Genomic DNA, 21,681 nt, shown 5'->3' on the forward strand with positions numbered 1-21,681 from the left:
GCTAGATCGGTGCGTAATTAGGTATTTTATAGACGGGGGTGGAAAAACTTAATTGACTGTTCTCCCTTTCATCCTGAACGCATCGTATAAAAGAGATAATGCAGATGGATACGTAATTTTTTCAAGTCGATTTCAAAATAAATACTCAGGACGTCATTCTGATTGCGAATTCAGTATTCCTACGTCTGATTAAAATATATGCAACACTCTTACGCAATACGCAATATGTAACAATAACTGGATGAAACAACTCTCTCTTCTTTCCAAAATCCCACGCGGATGACGGCCCAGTCGAGATTTTGAATTTGCTTAATTCCGCACAGCGAGTAAGCATAATCAGTTACGTGCATTGCGAATATTTACATTTTTCCTCGTTGTCAAGTCATTGTGTGTTTATTTTTTGTGAATAACATTTTGCTGAATTATTATTATGGGTTTACGGGATTTCAAGGTAACGGTGAGTACTTACTATTAGTTATTTAGACTTATAAATTATAAAAGAAATAAAAACATAACAAAATTTTATATTTTTGAGAAGACTAGTTAAACAATTTTTAAAGATCTCACCCTTAACTAAAGAATTTATATTTACGTTTGCAATTTTTTACAATTACAAATTAGGTTTTCATGAAAGTGAATCTTATTTTGAAGTTGACACAATAATTAGCCAAGTGGGAGCGCTGCCAGCCAATTAATTAACCATTCCACAATTAAAGGTAGTCATAAAATTAGTGGTAATTTATATGACAAGTAGGTAACGTTTGTGCTTTGTATGATTAGATTCCAATTAAACCAGGTATCCGTATAAATGTTTGCGTGCATGCCAATACAAATCTGGTGATTTCACTGGGAAATATAATTACAGATTCGAATTCAGTAAACGAGTGACCAAGCTTGATAGAAGAGATAATTTCGTTCAAATAATTCAATGCTTTACAAATATTTTGTAGTCGATTGCCATCGTCATATCAAACAGGGGGCAAAGTTACGATACGAAAATGTTTTCTATAGTGAAATGTTCTGTTTCCCATCTAGATCCCATTTTTCATCGACTGCAGGATTTATATTCGTACCAGTCACATAACATTATCACATAACAAAAAAAATTCCAAAAGGGGGAAATGATTACAATAGCAGTAAGCCTGCAGAGTGCGAGAGGTTTTTGCCTATAGTAATTGAAACAGAAAGTCGCGTTGTTGGGAGCTATTTATTTCCGACTATTGTTCAACTCCATCCATATTGTTCTGTTTCAATAATTAATCCTATAAGTTACCGATAATTTAGTAATTATTTATTTTTGACCGCTCCCGGTATAACACAAGACATTTTTTAACTGTTCCAATTCACTTCCTAAGCATTATACCTAAACCGCTAAATGCTAAAGTGTTTACATCCTCAACACAATTACTGAGCGCTTTTCATTTTTTTTTAAATTAGTATTCAACAATGGGTTTTGTGTTTTTAATTATATTATGCATGACTCATTTGTTTGCTTCGCACAAGGTAAAGTTGAGGTAGGTCTAAGTGATAGAAACTAAACAGATTAAAAATTCATACAAAATTTTGTTGGAAAATGTAAGCATTTAACAATAATAATTAACAAATGTAGATATATTTGTCCGAATAATCTTTATTGGAATTCATGCGTATCTCTGCTCAGGGGCAAATTTTCGCTTTGCACGCGCAGACGCATTTCTTTTTCATATTAACGTATTACTTCGAAAACACTGTACTCAGTTAAATAAAATTGTTAAATATAGCTTTAAGGTGAAATGAAATAAATAAAATACCTAAAACAAAAATAACACGGTTGTACAAAATTAAACTTTTTGACAGATGTTTTTGTTTTGAAAACTGATTTTGAATAATTTTGCTAGGCTGATTTCAAAAATTCTATCCATTTATTTGAATCACGTAAGATTTTTTTTTGCAAATATTAAATGGAAAAACGATATTTCGAAAATGATTTATTTTTTCATTCAGTAAAAAAGTGGAATCCTATTTTTAAAAAATTTACTCAGACTTTTTTGAGTGAAATCTTCGCCTTTTTGACAGAAAGCTGCTTTGTCCGTACATTCGGCTGTGTTTTTTAAAGGCATATCCCTTAGAGTTCCCAAGAAACTTATCAATTACTTCTTTATGTTAGCATTAGATATGGCTGGAAATTTCTAGCACAAATATTTGAAACACGGTCCAATTGTGTCTAGAGTTTTAACAAACTGCTTCATCAAACCGAGTTTGATATGAAGAGGAGGCAGTAAAACATTTTTGAGTTCAACTGAGCTATCTCTAGAGGGCCATTCTATTTAAGTCCAATGTCTGTCTCTTACTCGACTATCCCACTCACAAATAAAGCATGCAAATTTTGTATAACTCCCATGTTGTCCTAGTAGTCCTAACTTTAAGGTTACCACAAAGCATCCACTGATGTTCTTTGTGGTTTATTTTCTTCAAAAGAAGTTCTAAATTTTCATACGTTTCTTTTAAATGTACCGAATGTGCAATGGCAACCGAGCCCAGTTCGTTGCCATAAACAGGCCCATTCTTCTTTTATATACGCCACATTTCCTAATTTTGAAACTAAGTCAGAAATATTGTTGCAATACACTAGCAGTCCTTCCTGAGTAAAATATTGACATAACACGTTTCCGCCATCCCGGTAAAAGCTTGATGTGACACCAGTAAATGCTTGTCGCGATGTCTGGACGCTAACAATTCGGATGCATCCCTTGGTTAAACACTTCGGGCTCTCTGAAATCTGGTGTGAAATCTGAGTCATCTTGGTCGGAATTAGATTCCTCTGATTCTGACGATATGACGTTTTCTAGTTCTTTGCGGTAGGTAACGGTACATCTGGTACATGAGGAAATGGTGGAATACAGGAGTCAAGACTGAGCTACACAATTTGTTTCTTATTTTTTCTGTTGAACATAACACGAACACAAATAACAAGCATCACTGTCAATCCTAGGCTCCCGCCATACTATAGGAACACCAAAGCTTAAACGTTTCTTCCTACCTTTTTGCCAGTTTCTTAATGCTTGAACGCAAACGAAACATGAGGAGCTCAGAACTTAAGTTATTTGGATTGTTCCCCCAATGCTCTCTTTTCATATTTATACGTTCTAAAATAATAAAAACAAAAACAACGAAGACAACAGCTACGAACACAGTAGCACGACGACCAATACAACGAAACTGCGCATAAACAGGCTACAACGCTGTAATGGCGCTTCTGCGCCAACTCTGTTGCTCTGCAGAGAAATCTAATATTATACAGTGTTGCCAAATCACATTCAATTTCTTAAAAATCAATTCATTTAAAAATAATGCCTAACATGGAACAACCAAATTCACGTCATAGGTATGTGTATTAATAGAATACCATTTTTAAGATATAGAGCGCTAAAAAAAATGACGTGGTAGAGCAAAAATATGGCGTTTTTTGGAAAAAGGGCCCCCAAAAACATACAAATAAGCAAACAGCTTTCAAACTCCAAAATCACTGTAGACCTGTGTAATCAAACACCAAGCATTATGAATATTACGTTTCAAAAGGTTTTTGATTTGCGCAAGGTGCTCGCACAAACGTAGCCGAAAACTCATTGAAAATGAAACAGAATTATCCAAATGAAAGAAGAAATGAATATTTCAATTTATCATTTTCAAAGCCACCTTTAAAAACATTTTTAAAAGCATTTTTCTTAATGTATTCAATCTTTAATCTATTTAATTGTAGTAATCGCTTCCTCAGCATGAACCGTTTATTTCAGATCCAGACTTTTGTTAAAATTTCCGTGTGCCTGCATATATTGATTCACGGTACCACTTCTTTGCCGTCCAATGAGAATAGCAAATTCTTGGGTAACGAATTGCCACAAGAAAGACGTCGTCGACCACTAAACCAAGGTCCGTGCAACTTCGGCGGCTACGGCAAACCAAAGAATGAGGCTTCCGAGCGGTTTTTCTTAGATTTTCAATTCTTGAACGTCGAAAATAATCACAATTACAATATCAACTGTGGAGGGGGACATCCAGTTAGTGAAAATTATCCAGTCGCCGATTCGTTTGGCGGTTACCGACCAGGAAAACCCATTCTAAACGGTAGGTGTGGTTTAAGTTGACTGTAATTGCAAATTTTAGGTGACGACTTCGAAAAAGGTTAGTATATGGTCTGTTCATAGGTATAAGAAAATGACCAATTGCTTTTGAATGGGATTATCTAAGGGTAGTCATGCAACAAGATTATTACCTAAAGTTTCGGAAATTAAATTCAGGTAAAATTGTGGTCCGTGATGGAAAATAATTTTATACCTACCTGTGTTTAATATTCTTTGGTTTGGTATACTACTTAGTTTAAGTTTATTAGTAATCATTCTTATTTCGTGTGTAATACAGCTTGTGTTGAATCGTGTGCGAATGATACAAAATATGTGCGAGTCTAGTGCATCTCAGGAGACGCTCCCTCCCAAATGTAGAAATGTAGGAAGTTATAAACAATGTTATAAACAAGCATCTTTAGAAGAAACGGCCACATTGACAAAAATTTCAACATCAACTGTATGGAAAATTGTGAATAATCCCATTTCAGCGAGGAAAAAAGGAAGCGATGCTGACATTTTCTCGAGTGTAGATGAAAGTGATCAAGATATAATACAGCGTAAAATTTACCAGTTATACGAGGAACAAAGCCTGCCTGCATTAGAGATATTAATTAGGAGGCTTGAAAAAGATGAAACCGGTGTTAAATGTGGAAGAACTACCTTACCACTGTATATTTAATCCCATTGAACATGTTTGGCACCAACTGAAATCTGCCATTCTCCAATTCTCCAATATCTTCAAACTTATAGAAACCGAAGTTTTTAACATCCCTCCACAAAGTTGGGCAAATTCTGTTAAACATATACAAAAAGCAGAACAATCGTATATCCATATTGCAAATAATATAGAAAAAATAATAATTAGAACAGGCGATGATAGCGATAGTGATGCTGATATATTATGTGAATAATTTTGAGTAATTTAAGTAGGTAATAAAAATAATTTGTAATTTTATTTTAGATTTAAATATAAATACATACATAAATAAATAAATATTATTTAGTATCTTGCCTAACAAAACTCCAAATAATTAAATTCTAAGCAAATTACGTACCTGTTCGACCATATTTCATTCTTACAGCTTGCCCGGATCTTTCCTTAATTCGTATCAGTTAGCCACTTTCTTATATATATGAACAGACAAGCGGGTCTTAAAGTCATTCTGAAGTCAAAACCATAAAAAAGTTGTAAAGACGGTATATCGTTGGGCGAACACACGATAAATGGTCTACGAAATAAGTTTTATCATACGATTTGATCTCAAATCTTTAACTAGTTCTTTTTTTGTATATATTTTCAAACTAAAGGTCATGCTGACTAAGGAACACTTACAATACCTCTTGCAATTTTCAGAAAGTTCGTTTGGCACCCAACCTTGCAAAAAAAAAAACATTCAAAATGCAGCTCCATGAGGAATTTTGCCACCCTCATTATAGTGACTTGGGTGTCGAATCAAGTCTCGTCCAAATAATATTTGCTTTAAAACATATAAATTAATAGCAGATCATTTTATTTGCTATATTAAAGTTTCCGAAATGTTATAGTAAACGTTGACTAATGTCGTAAAACGTCTTGCAGCACATATTCAAATAACATTTTCTTTTTGGTCCGTTACTCTCCTCCATTCCGTCGACGAACTTCTCTTCAACCCGCCATCTAAACATATCAAATAATGACTGGCAATGGCAATGCGCAAAAGATTTTAAAATTTCTAAGGTGTCGACACTACTAAAACAAAAATACCTCCCTGTAGTTAAAAACGTTTGTAAATCGGCCCTTTATTGATTTATTACTCCGTTTATTAAGGGTAAAGGGCCTTCGGTTCATGATAGGCCAGGCAAGTCGTGTGCTGGACTATATGAGACTATGACTATGACTATGTAGTAATTCCTTGACGTGTACTTGAGGAAACCCATAAAAAATACCTATCGACAATACCTATACAAAAATACCTATAGAATAGTTCACAAAAGCTTGTGGAATCGTTGAGTCTAGTAAAGTGTGAGTGACTGTAAATTAGACCCCTAGTACTAAATATGTACCGGGTGAATAGAGTAAACCTCATTGGTTTCAGAAGTTATGAGAAAATGGTAAATACAAAAGTTGTTCCGATTCTTATAATGTACAATTTGAAGGTCATAGCGTGGCTCAAAAAAGCGTGACGAATAAAATATACATTTTTATAAATGGAATACCCTACTTGTAAATTTTATTTTCAATACCTACCTAAGAGTTTTTCCAATATTTTAATTTTTCTACATTTGCAAAAAAAAATTACGTTTTCTTTTTAAGGTAAAGGTAAAGATAAGGGTCATATTTGATATTATCTGTCTTTTAAGATAAACGAATATATTCGCTTCATCTTCAATTGAAAACTCTCGATTTTTTAAATTGCACGCCCGATATATGTATTTTTTAAAGATCTTACAAAAACGTACAACTTTTATTAAAGTTATTTTAACTTTTCCAACATTGACCCTTCTTTCTGTTCAAGTTAGTTAGTTGGCTTGGGCAAATGACATTGAACACCCTGTAGCATCTAACTCAAATTCCGTTACATATACCTTTTAAGTCATCTTAAATAATGGCGCGTTTTATTCGCCACGTTTTTTGAGTTAACTTTTATATTTTTCTACTCCCGTCTGTAAAATACCTAATTACACACCGATCTAGCATGCGGGAAGCATCACTTTACCACGTCAGTTTCGTTTCCCACGAATACAAGCCACTTTCCAGGATTTTACCGCACGGATTTGGGAGCAACCGGATGTTTTCGGAGATATTTCCCACGCTTTGAATTTTGACGTTTGTCAATTCTGACAGTCATGTCAGTGAATGTATTCTTGTTGTTTTGAGAAAATGTACCCAAAAACTAACGGTCGTAAAAAAAGTATAGTATGCAACAAGTTCGGTAAATTTTTTAAGTCACTGATTTATTAAACACTCGCTCCGCTCGTGTCAAATAAACTCGTGAGTCAAATGCCGTTTACCGCACTTGTTGCATAATATACTATTACCATTTTCCAGAAATTTTTGAAACCAATGAGATAATGAACTTTACTCTATCCTTGACTCACTCTGTACAATATTTCTGGAAACCTTTAAGGAAAAAGCAAAGAAGAGATTTAGCTTTATGATATATTACTATATTTCACATTGCCGTCTCCGAAAACTCCTTACTTGAAGGGATTAATTAATGGCGATTTCCTTACTATGTTTGAAAAACTTAGTTTTCAGAAAGAAGACCTGACGGCTATACGACAAACCAAACGAAATTGAAACAGCAAAGGAATTATCAATTTGTGAGTGCCAGTAAACCAGTTATTACGTCACTCTAAAAGATTCTTGGAAGAGCTCATTAAAAAAATAACTTGCTAAAACCAAAACCGAGGATAAAGTGATAATAATAAAAAAAATTAATGGTTTTTATTTAATATATCAGGTAGAGAATTTTGAATGAATTCATCATGACAATTCTGCTCACAGTTTAGCTTAAAAACTACTCACACATATAATCACACAAACTTAGCACCCATTATTTTGTGAATCCTGTGCATTCTACTAAAACAATAATTACTACGATTAAACGGACAATGTTGTAGGGAATCAATAAACAAAAATATACAATTCAGGTTTTTTTTTTCTAAAATATGTCATCAATATGTCCGAAAGTCATTTTTGTAATTGTAAGCCGCCCACTTGTAATTTGTGAATCTAAACACCAAACAAAATTTTGCTAGGCTGATTCTTATTTCTAGGTAACAAACCATTTCAAGGAGGATACAAACCAACACAAGGGGGTCACCACAAGCCTCATAAACCAGGTTAGCATTCTTTCGACGGTATCGCCATCGTTAACTCAAAAAATCTTTGCCTTTTAGGAGGACTTTTTAACGGAGGCGGATTTTTTGAAAACAGACCAATCCTTTCAGGCTTTTTATTTGGCAACAGACCACAAGGGCCCCACGGTCCCGAAGAGTCGTCGCCACAAAGTCAGCAAGGTATCGAATTTACTATTTTTTGAAAATATCGTTTTCGAGTGTAGGTTAACTTTACCGGGTGTTCAGTTTTCGGAACACAACAATCTGCAAACTTTAATAAATAAAAACTGGACACCCTGTACGTTAACCCCTTTCCGATTTGCGCCAGGAGCATTTAGCGGATCATTTGCTGGGATTCTGCCGACGCCGCAACAATTTGGACAAGGCTTGGGCGAGGGCATCCAGTCCTTTCTCCAGACAATCCCTCAAATAGGCCAAAGCTTCCAGTCCCTTTTGCCAACCTTCGATAACTTTCAATTACCTCAACTACCATCAGGTATTTGTGTCTCGACTTTACGTCAAGGTGTCAAGTGGTTAATTAAGAAGGTCCCGTATAATATCCAAAGGAGAACCGACATGCCGTATCTTTAGTTGTGCGATGAACAGCATAATCACATTCTAAACGAAAGCCACATTAACAAAAATTAATAAAAATCCATTAAATGCTCTATCCAAAGAGACCAAAAATATTCAAATCGTTTGGATAGATAGATATTAAAATTTATGTATTGCAGCCATTCATTGGAGGTTTTATGTTTCTTTACAGTACCTACAGCGTCCCCTAGCGGGCAAATTTTTCCGAATGATTTCTCTTGTCGTATAACCTTATCGGAACCCCCGTATTTTGATTAAATCCCCTTTTCACGCGACCAAAATGTAAAACATTGGATCTATCGCTGGAGCAGTAGGCAGACGAAGGAATTTTTATTTATAATCTTAGCCTTTGTGCATGATGGCTGCCGGTTTTAGTCATTTTATTAATGACTCCTTTGGATATAATATAATTTGACCCAGGAAATTACTAGTAACTCCAATACAGGCCCCCTACAATTTCCAGCCCTCTCGCAGGGCGGGCCCGTGTCCAACAACAACTTCAATCGTCCTGAATCTATCTCAGGAGTTCAACCAACAAGACCGCAGGTGGCGCCCCCGCCACCAACAACGACCATCGATCCTGATGACATAATCTATAACGACGAGATAAAACCAGTTCACGAAGATTACGATCCTGTTACAGATTTCTACAACAACAAGTTGCCCCCCGGTCAGTATCTGACGATTTCCAATCCTTGGTTGGGCAGCTACACGCATCAGTTGGGCGCTTTCAATCCCGCTAACTTTTATAATATTCTTCAGCAAGGGGTGGAGGAGATCATCAACGACCTGATATAACCGATGCCAAGGTTTGATATCTACATGTCGCCTGTTAGTTTGAACCCACATAGCTATTAAATAACACAGAGATGGGAATGGGTTTCCGCTCATGCCTCTGAATTTCACCTACTAACCTGCGCTTTGCGCCATTTTCTTATTAAACAGCACTCGCACACGCTTAACTCGTTTTCAAAGAAAATTCAACGCGATCTAAGCAAATTTTGAGAAAATACTACCATAGAAACGCCGCCAAACTTATTGACGATCCGTTAGGGGCCATGTTAGTTGTTGTATACCGCTTGCAAACGAGAGGCCGCGCATGCGCGCATTGTTATCGTCATAGGCAGGGCATATGTGTTTGGACAAAGAACATTCACAACCAAAATCTAAATAAACAATATACAAGACATTTATTCAGCATAATCCACATAAATATTAAATTTTTTCTCAAATTTTTTACTTTTTATTCAGATTATCCATACGAAGGTTGTGAAGCTTCGTGGTCAAAAACTTAACTGACTTGACAACTTTGAGGAACTAAAAATAGTTTTGATGAAATTTGTCAGCAAATGAATATTTTGTGCATATTAACTAATTCCTTGCATAACATAACAGAATTTTTTAGGCAACAGAAGAGAACCTCGCAGAAGATATTTCGCGGAAAATGGGAAGGGTTACAGGAATAACGCAGCAAGTAACCCACAAGTAACACTTGGCAGATCCATAAGCGTTTTATCAAGACAACCAGAGAGTTCTGGCACCTTCAAATTCCCTTCGTGAGGTTGGGCAGAACATTATTAAATCCATAAAAACTTACTTTTTAGGCTGTTAAATACATACAAATAAATATCAGAAAAGCTGCCAACTTTTTAATTCGCAAACTATTATTTAACTCACTTTCCCATTTAAATGTTAAAGAAATACGCATATGTCTCTAATAAGTTTAAGGGGCATAGCAAAACTTTAAGACATGGACCCTCAATTGGTATTTCAAATAATGGAACTATTAATATCATTAATTCGTTTTTATTGCAATATATTTTAACATAATGTACATTATATTTGTATAATTTAATTTAGGACGACGAAAGTAGTCGCTTTATACCGAAACCGCAGAGGTGTATAGAATTGCCCGCCTCAATAGTAGCTCCAATTTCCAATATTGTGCAAGGTGGCGTGTAGAATTCATATAAGCTGAAAAACAATATTTATTGTCATCACAAACTATTGTAAGTATAAAAATTGTTGCCAATACGTTGATGTTTTCCAATGTAATATGAGTAACTATATAAGATGCTAATTTTTTTTTATTTTGTTTAGTTTTTATAACTTTATATATGAGAATGTTAACGAAAGTTAGTAACACGAAGGAAGGTATTGTCTGCTATGCTGATGCGGCATCGAATACTGTTAAAAACCCTTGGAAAGAAACCGTCGCAAAAGCTGAAAAATTACTAAGTCAGGTAAAAAAATCGATAGATTATAGCCTGCTGTCACTTAATTTAGAGAAAACCCAATTCATTAGTTACTCCATGACAAAAGCTGGTGCTCCAGACTTGCAAAGAATAATTTTAACTGTGGCTATGACACTTGCAAATGCGATCTTTACATAAATTCTACCAAAAATATTTAGGGGTCGTTTTTGATCAGAACCTTAAATGGGATGTCCACGTCAATTATATCACTGTGAAAATTCGCAAGGTATTCCATAAATTTTTTATATTAACTTATCAAGCATGTTTTGAAAATAATATTATTCAAAAACAAACTATATTCTTCTAAAGAATTGTTTACTGAAACGAAAGTCTTAACAAAATTCGTAAAGAAACAATCAGCCGTTCAGTAAAAACTAGATTTGTATCAGATCAGGCCATGCCAGTACCATGCTAAAATTCACTTCAGTGCAGAGGAGACTGTTTGCAGCCCCTAGAATATATAACTCCAATGTATTTGCAAAATAGGGAATATACAAAAATTAAGAGGCTTGTCGACTCCTGGTTATTTAGTGTTGACTATGACATTCTGGAAGCGATAAATTAACTGTGAATAAATTTAATAACAATGTGACTTAATTTACTTTAATAATTATAAGTCCACATGAACATAGCCATAAATAGTAAAGTAAGTTGCATTAGACTGAACAAATGCAAGCTTAAATTTTATTATGATTATATATATATATATATATATATATATATATATATATATATATATATATATATATATATATATATATTCTCACGTATTGATTCACGGATGGAAAAATATGATGACACTATATTCCGGGATATCATCCGTTCGCTCGTTGAACTCCGACTGGAATCCTGCATCCGACTGGAATCCTGCAAATCCTGCATCCGACTGGAATCCTGCAGACGTTTCGCCAAAATCTCACTTGGCATCTTCAATGCTCGCGCTCCGAAAACACTTCGAACACACTGTGTGTTCGAAGTGTTTTCGGAGCGCGAGCATTGAAGATGCCAAGTGAGATTTTGGCGAAACGTCTGCAGGATTCCAGTCGGATGCAGGATTTGCAGGATTCCAGTCGGATGCAGGATTCCAGTCGGAGTTCAACGAGCGAACGGATGATATCCCGGAATATAGTGTCATCATATATATATATATATATATATATATATATATATATATATATATATATATATATATATATATATATATATATATATATATATATATATATATATATATATATATATATATATATATATATATATATATATATATATATATATATATATATATATATATATATATATATATATATATATATATATATATATATATATATATATATATATATATATATATATATATATATATATATATATATATATATATATATATATATATATATATATATATATATATATATATATATATATATATATATATATATATATATATATATATATATATATATATATATATTAATATTAAAATAAATTAATAAATAAATAAATATTATTAAAATATTATTATTATATTATGTATATTTTTGACCAACTTAATTATATCGCTAATTTTTAATGAATTAGAAGCACTGTTTTTTTATACATAAGTTACGCGCCATAGAGCCGCAGATATTGTTTACAAAAATGACATCAGGAGATTTGGATTTATCAACCTTACACTCAATTTTCAATACACGAACCTAGTAAAGTGGTGCTAGGTATAAAGTAAATCCAACCAGGAAAAAATGAGAGAGAAAAAGGACTTACCTCAGGTGGAAATCGCCCTCTTTCAAACTATCAAACTTGTTATGGATAACTCTAACTTCATTATCATTATGCAGAGAGGTTCTTTTAGGATTGACCTCCAAAAGCGACTGATCGTCGGTAGTACCTTCTTTAAAATCAGCGAGCAGTTTAATTTTCCGAAAAGCGCCGCTCTTCGAACGAGTCAGTAAAGTGACACTCATCTCCGACGGGCCATCAGTCAGACTCTTCGTCAGAAAATATGTCAGATTCGTTCCACGAATCTCGAGCTCGCATACGAACAAGTGGTGGACAAATTCCGTGTTTAGTTTCAAATTTTCCTTGGACAGGAAACATCCGTTTCTTGAATTTAAAGCTTTTTGCTGCATACACGAGCAAGTATTAATCAATGTGGGTATCGAAGCTATGTCGGCCACCAGGTTCGAGTTTTGAGGGTAGAGGAACCTCGACGGCTGTTGTCTTTGCCTGAACAAATTATAGTATGCCTGCAGTAATAAAAGGAAAATACAAGTTTCGATATAGATATAACAAGCAGAAAATAGAGCGATTAAATTAGATTAGATTAGATCTATTAGAATATAACTACTATAAATATATGTGAGAAACTCAATGTTTTCTTGACTTCCTGGAAGCCGCGGGTGGAACAATACTGTGCATTCACAAGAATTATTCGTCGCCGTATATAAATTTTAATTTTCCGCGCTTGGATATCTCTGTTGTTTCAGGTAATCTAAAACAATGGCCGACATAGTATGAACTTCTCCGCTTCACAAAATGTCTCCTATTCTTTTATAAAATCTACATTACTTGCCTGCTACATTAATTAAGACCAAGTTATAGTTCATATGAATAATAATTACTATGACCAATAAACATCATTTTCAGTCCAGTCCAAATCACCGGCATTGGTCTAAACTTAACTAAACTTTAAATACTGTATCTTACCCTATCAAGTCCGATGTAAAAATCCGTTTCGAAATAGTCGTTAATGGGGTGCGTGTACAGATAAGGCCAGAGACTACACCAGAACGCGTAATCTCGGGTTAAGAAATCGTCAAATATCGTTCCAGATGCGCTTCTATCTATCGTCTCGTGCGTCCAACCTGGTGCGAACAGCGCAATGGACAAGTTGTATCTCGTTACCATTTCGACTGCCTTAAACGTGTTAAATTTGCCGCCGCCAAACATGTTTCTTCCGAAGACGTCGATACCAACGAATACGTTAAAATTCCTATGAGCAGCGTTTTCAACGGTATTTATTAGTTTCTGCTCGTTCCAACTATAGTTTAAGAAGATCCCATCGCACCGATCAAAGAAACAACTGAAATGCGGAAGGAAAAACATATGGGGCGTCTCATTTTTGACGTATCCTTATGGGAAACTCCGTTATTTTTGAAAATTCCGCCCGAACTTCACATACCTACTATTCTGATACTTCAAAACTGATATAATCAGATTTCGAATAGCACCTGTACTTTCTGGGCTACGAGGGAAAACGGAAAAATTGGCAATTTTAAAATATGCCCTACCTACCTAATGACATATTCTTATTTTGTAAATATGTGCTTTGTTATTGCAACTTTTTAACAAAAAATTTAGTATTTAGTATTTGAATTGAAAGTTTGTTTTTTAGGACCAAAATGTTAAATAAGAACCTAATACTTTTTAGCATAACTTATCCTGGTGCTTTAGTTGCTTTCTGTAATGGTTTTAAATAATATCTTTTCGAATTTCGATTACGTTTATATCATATCACATCACTTGGACGTATTACTAAATATCTAAATAAGACACTTTCAAGAATTAAATTACGGAAAAAAAATCAGGTCCGTATTTAATATTCTGACTAGAATGATGGTCGTAAAACAACAAGGCTTCAAATTTTAACTGCACCATCTCTTGACTGTTGAAAACCTAAAACTAAGGTTTTACCAAATCAAAATCCCTTTCATACTGAGAAAGATATGGAAAATATTATAATCATCAAAAACTGGTACTGAAAATCTGAGGGATTATTATAACTCGCTTTCCCATAAACATGCAATGAAAACAGTACACGATGGTAGCGAACGATTCCATACTCGGCTTGAAAGTAATTGTACTAACCGATTTCTTTCATTAAGTTCATCCTGCCACTGCAATTTACCGTCCTCAGTAACGCTGTCATACCATATAACGACGTTTTCTTCATTATCGTTATGAATCAATTCGGTGAAGAGTTTAACAAATTCCTGGAGGATTTTTGGATTTTTTACTTCGTTTTCTATGTTAAGCAACCAGCCGTCAAATCCAAATATTCTGGTCAAGTCAACTAAATCTTGTGCAAAATCCATCATTGACGGGATACTCTCGAAAATATCCTCATCGCAAATTTTGGTTCCCTCTTTAAATTCGGTTATTAAGGTACCTATAAGGGATAAAAGAAAACTTTTTTTCTTTTTGTTATTTGTTACCAATTTAACGAAAAATATTTTTGACAAATTGGGGGCTCTATTTGGTATCCTTATGATATATACAGTGTTATCTAACTTTCCGCCAGACACGAAATCAATATTTTGTTTAGACCAATTCCAATTAAAAACTAACACTAGCATTGTGATTTTGAATAAATATTTTGATTTACCATCCATGTTACTATGTTAATTTTTTAAATAATGTTAATAAATAAATGATAAATAAAATAAATGACTCATCAAAATAGCCGTTTAAATCTGAAAGGAAAGTTGGACTTTCAGAAAACCGCGATCTTCTAACTAAAAATAACCAAGATGAACCACCCTGTACATGCAAGGTTAAATCAATAAAAGACAGTGAATTTTTGTTTTTTTTTTTAAATAGCCTATGAGAAAATAAATCACCTCTACACTATCTCGAAAACACAAAATTATTACTAGGGTTTAGAAAAATACTAACCCAATACTTTAACCCCATTCCTGTGGCCAGCATTTATCCATGCTAAAGGGGGTATGGTAACAAAGTGATGACTAAAATAGACAAAATAATCTATCTGTGCCCAATTATAAAATGTGTAACCATCACCTTGTATACTTTCATTTTCAAAATATATAAATCTGGAAATAAAATAAATTTTCAAGCCATTTCACACCTAACAACATACACCAACAATATAAATACATGCTTCTTTTAGTATATTTAAGCACACAATTCAACGATATAAAAAAAAATTTTAGCATTAAAAAAATTGCTAAAACTTATGTGAATTGACTCAAAATTGTATGAGCTTACCTATCTTCCAAATACCCTCCTTTATAATCATGACAAACCAATGTCTGCGGAACAGTTTTTGAATCTAGTCTGTTCCTCACAATGAAGTGTTTAGAATCACTGTGACAATCAGATAATACATTCTTTACAACAGTGGCACTTCTCTTTTTTAAAGTTTCAACTCTGTCCACCCACGATGGTGGTTCAAAAATCACATCTTTAATCTCTTTCGCATTAGTTATTGGATGACACTGCATAAATAAACTTGGAACCATCTTATCCTGTTTAGCGTCTATGCTTCCACCGATTTTTAAAATCTTCAGCAAAAATAAAGATTAAGGAATGTAAACTTAGGAAACAACTGCAAACGTGGTGAACCTTGTATAAACAAATTAACGACTTATTACGTACTGCGTTAGAATTCATCTTCATATCTTTGAAAAAATATACCGGAACAGGAACTGCACTATATCAAATTATTCAATGGAATGCATCTAATGACCCCAAAATTATGCGGTTGTTGATAAGGAGGCTATGAATGTACTTCCGTTAATGTTCTAATTACAAATATTCCTGCAAGATTGCAGATAACGTAATCTCTATTCTGTATAAACTTGCACGTCGCATGTGATTAAGCGATATTTAAAAAAAAACATCCCTGGAATTTGTTTTAAAACCTAAAAGCTCTCCATTATAGGTTATGTTCTAATCACAACAATCCACAATAATTATCCCATATCATTTAACTGGAATTCTTGCAAGCATTCGCATAGGTGGAATAGCGAAGTCTGTATAGAAGTTTGAATTATCTATAAATTCAATTTAGAAATCTCAATTGCGGTAAAATTGCCATATCTCACGCGGCTAAGGGATTCTTGAACAAAACTGCTAAATGTGGTCAACAAAAAAAGTACAAACCTCTTAACGGAAATGCGCGAGTGTTCTCCGATAGCGAGCTCAACAGGTCAAAAAGAAGAATAAGAGGAGTACCTGTTCTATCATCATAGATAAAGCCTTCTTATTTGATTTATTAATTAATTATTTAATTTAATATTAGTTATATGATATCTATCAAAACGTCAAGAAAACAAAGGACGAATATTTTTCCCCATAAGCCCTGGGGTCGCCAGATTCCTGCTGACTGATAGGAGAAAATGTGTCCAGGACTATGTCCATCAATCCAAATGGCATAACATCTGTCAATACAGGCAGTAAAACACAGACTATCTGTGAGTCATCACGAAAAGGAGATTAAATGCCTATTTGTACAGAAGGGCATGTCTCTATTTTTCTCCCATTAATCTGAACTTTGCGTCATTTTCTTTCTAAACATCGATTTTAATACACTTGACTCGTTTTCCAAGAACAGTTAACAAACAGCCAAGAGAAAAACACCTCGTTTGGTCAAAAGTAGTTTTTATTTATTAATTTTTTTATTCAGTGCTAATAATACAATCTATGCTGCAGGTAATATTAAGTAAGTAATATTTAATATAAAATTTAACTTTATATTACGTAATCCTTCATAAATATGTTCTTCGCATGATTCATTAAAACAAATAAAATTTTTAAAACATCTATGGACCACCTCTGTATGAATTTCTAGACCGTTTTTGTAATATATTTTAAACATTAAAATAATGTAGAAGATTGATAATTTTTCGTTAGCCTCTGACCTATATTTGACATTATGAAATCCCAACCAAAACTAACCAAATATATAGCTTTCCTAATGTGATTCTCATACTTTAGAGTTTCACGGACTTGTGAGATGTAGGAGGTGTTGCTTAGGGGCGTTCAACATCTAACGTGATCGCTGACAGCTCGTTAATTCGACAGGTTTCAATTTGGACCTGACATTTTTATTTCAATATTTTCTCAAGATTTCGATATATGTTCTAGAAAAACGAGTTAAGTGTGTGGAGACCTCTGTTCAGAAACAAAATGACGCAAAGTGCGAGTTAATGCGCAAAATTTCTGCTATTCGAAAATGCAATAGCCGCCTAAGATGCATCAATTTTTATCCTAGTTGCGGTCACTATATTATGAATATAGCTATCAGATAATATAGTGGCCCTACCACGGCAAAAATCGATGCGCCGCAGGCGGCAATGATATTGTCGTAGAGAAAGTGAATTTCATCCACTAACCTGCACCATTTCCTTTCTGAACAACTATTTCCACACGCTTAACCCGTTGTTTCAGTACATTTAATGAAGTGTAGGCATAATTTAGGAAAACACTGCTGTATCTAAATTTTCTGAAAATCTGTCAGCGGCCATGTTGGTTGTTGAAGGCCGAAAGCATATTGGCTAAAAACAAAGTTATAAATTTCGCGCATGCGAATGTCTAATTGACAATCCGATTTTTTTTTGTCACAGTAGCTTCATAAGTTCCTGTGTTATTGGCGTATACAGGGCCTCTATATACATATATCTAATAGCAATTTGATATTATGTAACAGCTATATGATAAATTCACACCCCCGTACAAGTCTCTTCCGTGTCGCAGCTGTAAAGATTTCTATTGTTAATAATCTCCGCTGAACTGACCGCCCCTATCCCACATTCGCTTCACAGGCGCTCACCCCAAAAATAAAGCGTAGGGACCGTTAAAATAACCCCTACCCCACCCTCTTTCCGAGGCTATTTATGCCCATTCATAATTAACAACCCATGGCGTGCCATGTTGCGCTTAGATGCTGTAAATTATAGTCTCCCATCAGTTTTCTAACGAAATTCGAAAATAGCGGTCGGTTTTCAATCGGCACGTGCAAGTTGCCGTGATAATCCTTGTTCATAAATAATCGATACACCTCCCTTATTATCTTCTAGTTAATGTCAAGCATCAGCATCAAGAAATGGTTCCGGATGAGGCCGCCGCCGATATCGATGAAAACTATGTCAGAAATTCAAAAAGTTTTGATAGGCGAAATGCCGAAATGTATTTGAATGAAAGCACATTTATTGGTCAGTACGCGTACGTCGAGTATTTAAGATGTTTGAGTTGCGCTGACGGCTACGAGATGTCGAAGGACGATATGAGAAATCTACTGATGATGACCTTCCAGGGCTGTGATTTGAAATATATTGGCAATGGCTAAATAAGGCGATCATAACAGTGCGTCATTTCTAAGAAAACATTATAGGTAATTATAACAAAAATTGTTCCGCATCGTTTTCGCATTTAAAAATATCAAAATTTAATTTGCAATATTTTTAAAGGTATATAAAAATTTATGTTGAAGCGTGATCTAGTTTTACCAAAGGACAACCTATATTTTATATCTAGTCAACCAATAACCTATTGTGTAATATTTTAAATGCGTATATACTTAATATACCCGATTTATTCTATTTGCGTTTTATTTCTGATATTTTGTTGTTCACTATTGATAAAAATATTAGGATTATTGGTTATGCAGTTGAAAAGCCCAAAATATATTGCTTATTATGTTTACATCATTTAGTTAACAATAAATGTATTATTATTATTATATTAAAATTTATATGTCCCGCATTCGTCGTAAATGTCCACGAACGACCCATGATTTGGCAACCGTCGTAATCTCGATTCACGTGATACATTTGACGGCCAACGAAAACGTGGCATGATTTTATCTCGCTTTTGCACTCTTAACTAACCAACACGGAGATAATGATCTGCGGCGTCACTGTGTATAAAAAAAAATGGATCCGTGGCAGTCTTGTCAATCGAGGTTGAACATTTCGGATAAAAACACTTTAAAATTCGAGGATAATTTCATCGATAAACTACCCGACCACAAAGAATATTTGGCGGTTCTCGGTAAGAATTAATAGAAATGAAAATTTGAACAAACGGCACCGGCGTGTATTTACAGAAGGGAAATTGCTGAAAATCAAGAACGATCCCAACATACTCCAACAATTGGCGGCGAAGAAAGAGGTGTATATGCGACAACTGTTAAACGAGGAATCTGAACGCTATTTTGAATACTCGTCGTTGGACGAACCCATTTCCAGCTCGCAAATCGTTCGCGCTATATTAACCCAACGGCAAGCTCTCAATCAAGGAGAAATTCTTAACATTATAAAGTATGATGAACTAGGTAGGGACGATAAAGATCCGGCTGTAAATACGCCACCTACAGAAAACCGCAGTCCTTGAATTTATTAGGTTCGTAATTACTAAATTTGTTACTAAAAGTTTGGTTTATAATGGCTGGTGCAACGAATTTTTCAAAGAAATGTATCGTTTTTGTCACGGGTGCTTCAAAGGGAATTGGCCAAACTATAGCTGTAGAATCCGCCAGGCAAGTCAACCAAGATTCCGTGTTTGTTTTACTCGCCAGGTCGGAATCGGGGTTAGACAAAACAAAACAATTAATTTTGGAAATAGACAAGTCTTTAACAGTGCTAACATACAAAGTTGACCTTTCCAAGCCAGACTTAAATTTGTACAATGATATTTTCAAACAAGTCTTGAAGTCAATCGATTCTTCTGGAATTGAGATTGGCCTTATATTTCATAATGCCGCCCATGTGGGAGTTCTCAAAGATTCGACGGAATTGTCAGACCTGCAGGTCTGGAGGGAATATTATGATCTTAATCTGTTTTCCGCTGTCTTACTCAACAATGCTTTTATCAAACATATAAGGCCTATCGCGCCTCAATTGGTAATCGTGAATATATCATCTCTAGCTGGCAAAGTGCCTTTTGCAAACTCGGCGATGTACGGTAGCGGGAAAGCAGCTCGCGAATTATTCTTCAAGGTTCTCGCATTGGAACACAAAAATATAATTGTTTTGAATTATTCCCCCGGACCTGTTCAGACGGATATGTTCGATATGGTTTGCGATGTTGCCCAGTCTGACGAGGTCAGGTCCACGTTTCAGGAAATTCGCGCCAACACCGTTTTGACCACTAATCAAACCGTTTCCAAATTGCTAGAGGTTTTGGAAAAAGGAGATTTTAAAAGTGGCGACACCGTCGATTATTTCGATAGGGTCAATGCTTAAAGGAAAATCGATAAACGCATTCCATGTAAAAGTATGCAATGTTGTCCATACTAAATAAATATTTAAAAATGTTATTAGTAGTCTTTTATTTAACCTGAGGCTGTTCCAAATTAACTCCGAGAGAAACGCCCCGCCTTATAATTTTGACCTTGATTTGTAATTAATAATTAATTCAAAAGTTGATGAATTTTCATGTAGCAACAGAATCCTTTTTTTGCAATCGACTGCTAATAAAATTTTTAAATATCCAATCGCTGCATTCAGACTTCGTTAGACCTACGGGAGACGAAAAAGTTTTAACGTTTATGAATGTATGTCTATTACTTTTTCTTGTAAAAATCTACCTTTGGATTGACACAACTTTCTTACTCGATACAACATTTTAGCCAAATGTTTGTTTGATCACGAAGGTTGGCATTTTGACTCCACATTTTCAAGGTTATATTTTGGGATTTTATGATTTTTGGCTTTTTTCAAAGTATAATACTTACTAAACAAAAATTCGATGTTAAGTCTAGAATTAGAGACGTGGCTAATAATTTAACCATCGTCATTAAAAACAATCTATCGCTAAAACAGTGGGGAGACGAATGGTTCGCCGTTTTTAGTCAATTGTTTGAATCGAATTGGAACTTTCGACATAACGCTATTAGCTTATATAAATAGGTTTAAAACCAATCTCCTCGTAAAAGGCAGTTTGGCGTTTCAGGTTCAAGGAATCGATGAAACCGTTAATGTTTTTGCTGAAACTAGCGTGGGACTGTAGGTACAGATTGCCTCTGCTTATAGTGGTGGGTTTTATGGTTTTGGACATACGAATGCAGTTGGACATTAACGTACAAATAAGGCACATACCTAGACCCTTACCTCTACGACCTATGAATGAACCCAACAATTTCTTAAGGGACGACGAACCTGTTG

General features: G+C 34.5%; 4 protein-coding genes across 9 annotated transcripts; 3 read left to right on the forward strand and 1 right to left on the reverse strand.

Annotated features, from left to right (window-relative positions):
* The first annotated feature begins 219 nt into the window (after window positions 1-219).
* LOC132699632 (uncharacterized) lies at window positions 220-10,153 on the forward strand. 5 transcript variants are annotated; one of them, XM_060666456.1, is made up of 7 exons: window positions 220-457; window positions 3,774-4,104; window positions 7,863-7,928; window positions 7,986-8,105; window positions 8,254-8,421; window positions 8,965-9,189; window positions 9,925-10,153. In XM_060666456.1, the coding sequence occupies exons 1-7, from the start codon at window positions 431-433 to the stop codon at window positions 10,077-10,079; spliced, it is 1,092 nt and encodes a 363-aa protein (XP_060522439.1). In that variant the 5' UTR covers window positions 220-430; the 3' UTR covers window positions 10,080-10,153. The 5 variants fall into 5 exon arrangements, with proteins under 5 accessions (XP_060522439.1, XP_060522441.1, XP_060522440.1 ...); XM_060666458.1 differs by having other exon boundaries at window positions 8,983-9,189; XM_060666457.1 differs by having other exon boundaries at window positions 220-451.
* A 166-nt stretch (window positions 10,154-10,319) lies between these two features.
* LOC132699631 (cytosolic endo-beta-N-acetylglucosaminidase) lies at window positions 10,320-17,934 on the reverse strand. 2 transcript variants are annotated; one of them, XM_060666455.1, is made up of 7 exons: window positions 17,911-17,934; window positions 15,782-16,077; window positions 15,449-15,606; window positions 14,642-14,942; window positions 13,481-13,856; window positions 12,539-13,020; window positions 10,320-10,493 (listed from the first exon to the last, which is right to left on the reverse strand). In XM_060666455.1, the coding sequence occupies exons 1-7, from the start codon at window positions 17,917-17,919 to the stop codon at window positions 10,376-10,378; spliced, it is 1,740 nt and encodes a 579-aa protein (XP_060522438.1). In that variant the 5' UTR covers window positions 17,920-17,934; the 3' UTR covers window positions 10,320-10,375. The 2 variants fall into 2 exon arrangements, with proteins under 2 accessions (XP_060522438.1, XP_060522436.1); XM_060666453.1 differs by lacking the exon at window positions 17,911-17,934 and adding an exon at window positions 16,172-16,494.
* A 1,472-nt stretch (window positions 17,935-19,406) lies between these two features.
* Window positions 19,407-21,607, forward strand: LOC132699873 (uncharacterized). The gene is made up of 3 exons (XM_060666827.1): window positions 19,407-19,567; window positions 19,623-19,918; window positions 21,470-21,607. The coding sequence occupies exons 1-2, from the start codon at window positions 19,450-19,452 to the stop codon at window positions 19,907-19,909; spliced, it is 405 nt and encodes a 134-aa protein (XP_060522810.1). The 5' UTR covers window positions 19,407-19,449; the 3' UTR covers window positions 19,910-19,918; window positions 21,470-21,607.
* LOC132699872 (sepiapterin reductase) lies at window positions 19,960-20,834 on the forward strand. The gene has a single exon (XM_060666826.1). It carries the CDS (start codon window positions 19,960-19,962, stop codon window positions 20,758-20,760), a length of 801 nt encoding a protein of 266 aa, XP_060522809.1. The 3' UTR covers window positions 20,761-20,834.
* Window positions 21,608-21,681: the final 74 nt, after the last annotated feature.

This window comes from Cylas formicarius, unplaced genomic scaffold (genome assembly GCF_029955315.1).
Source record: "Cylas formicarius isolate icCylForm1 unplaced genomic scaffold, icCylForm1.1 PGA_scaffold_3__17_contigs__length_32017465, whole genome shotgun sequence".
Classification (NCBI taxonomy): domain Eukaryota; kingdom Metazoa; phylum Arthropoda; class Insecta; order Coleoptera; family Brentidae; genus Cylas; species Cylas formicarius.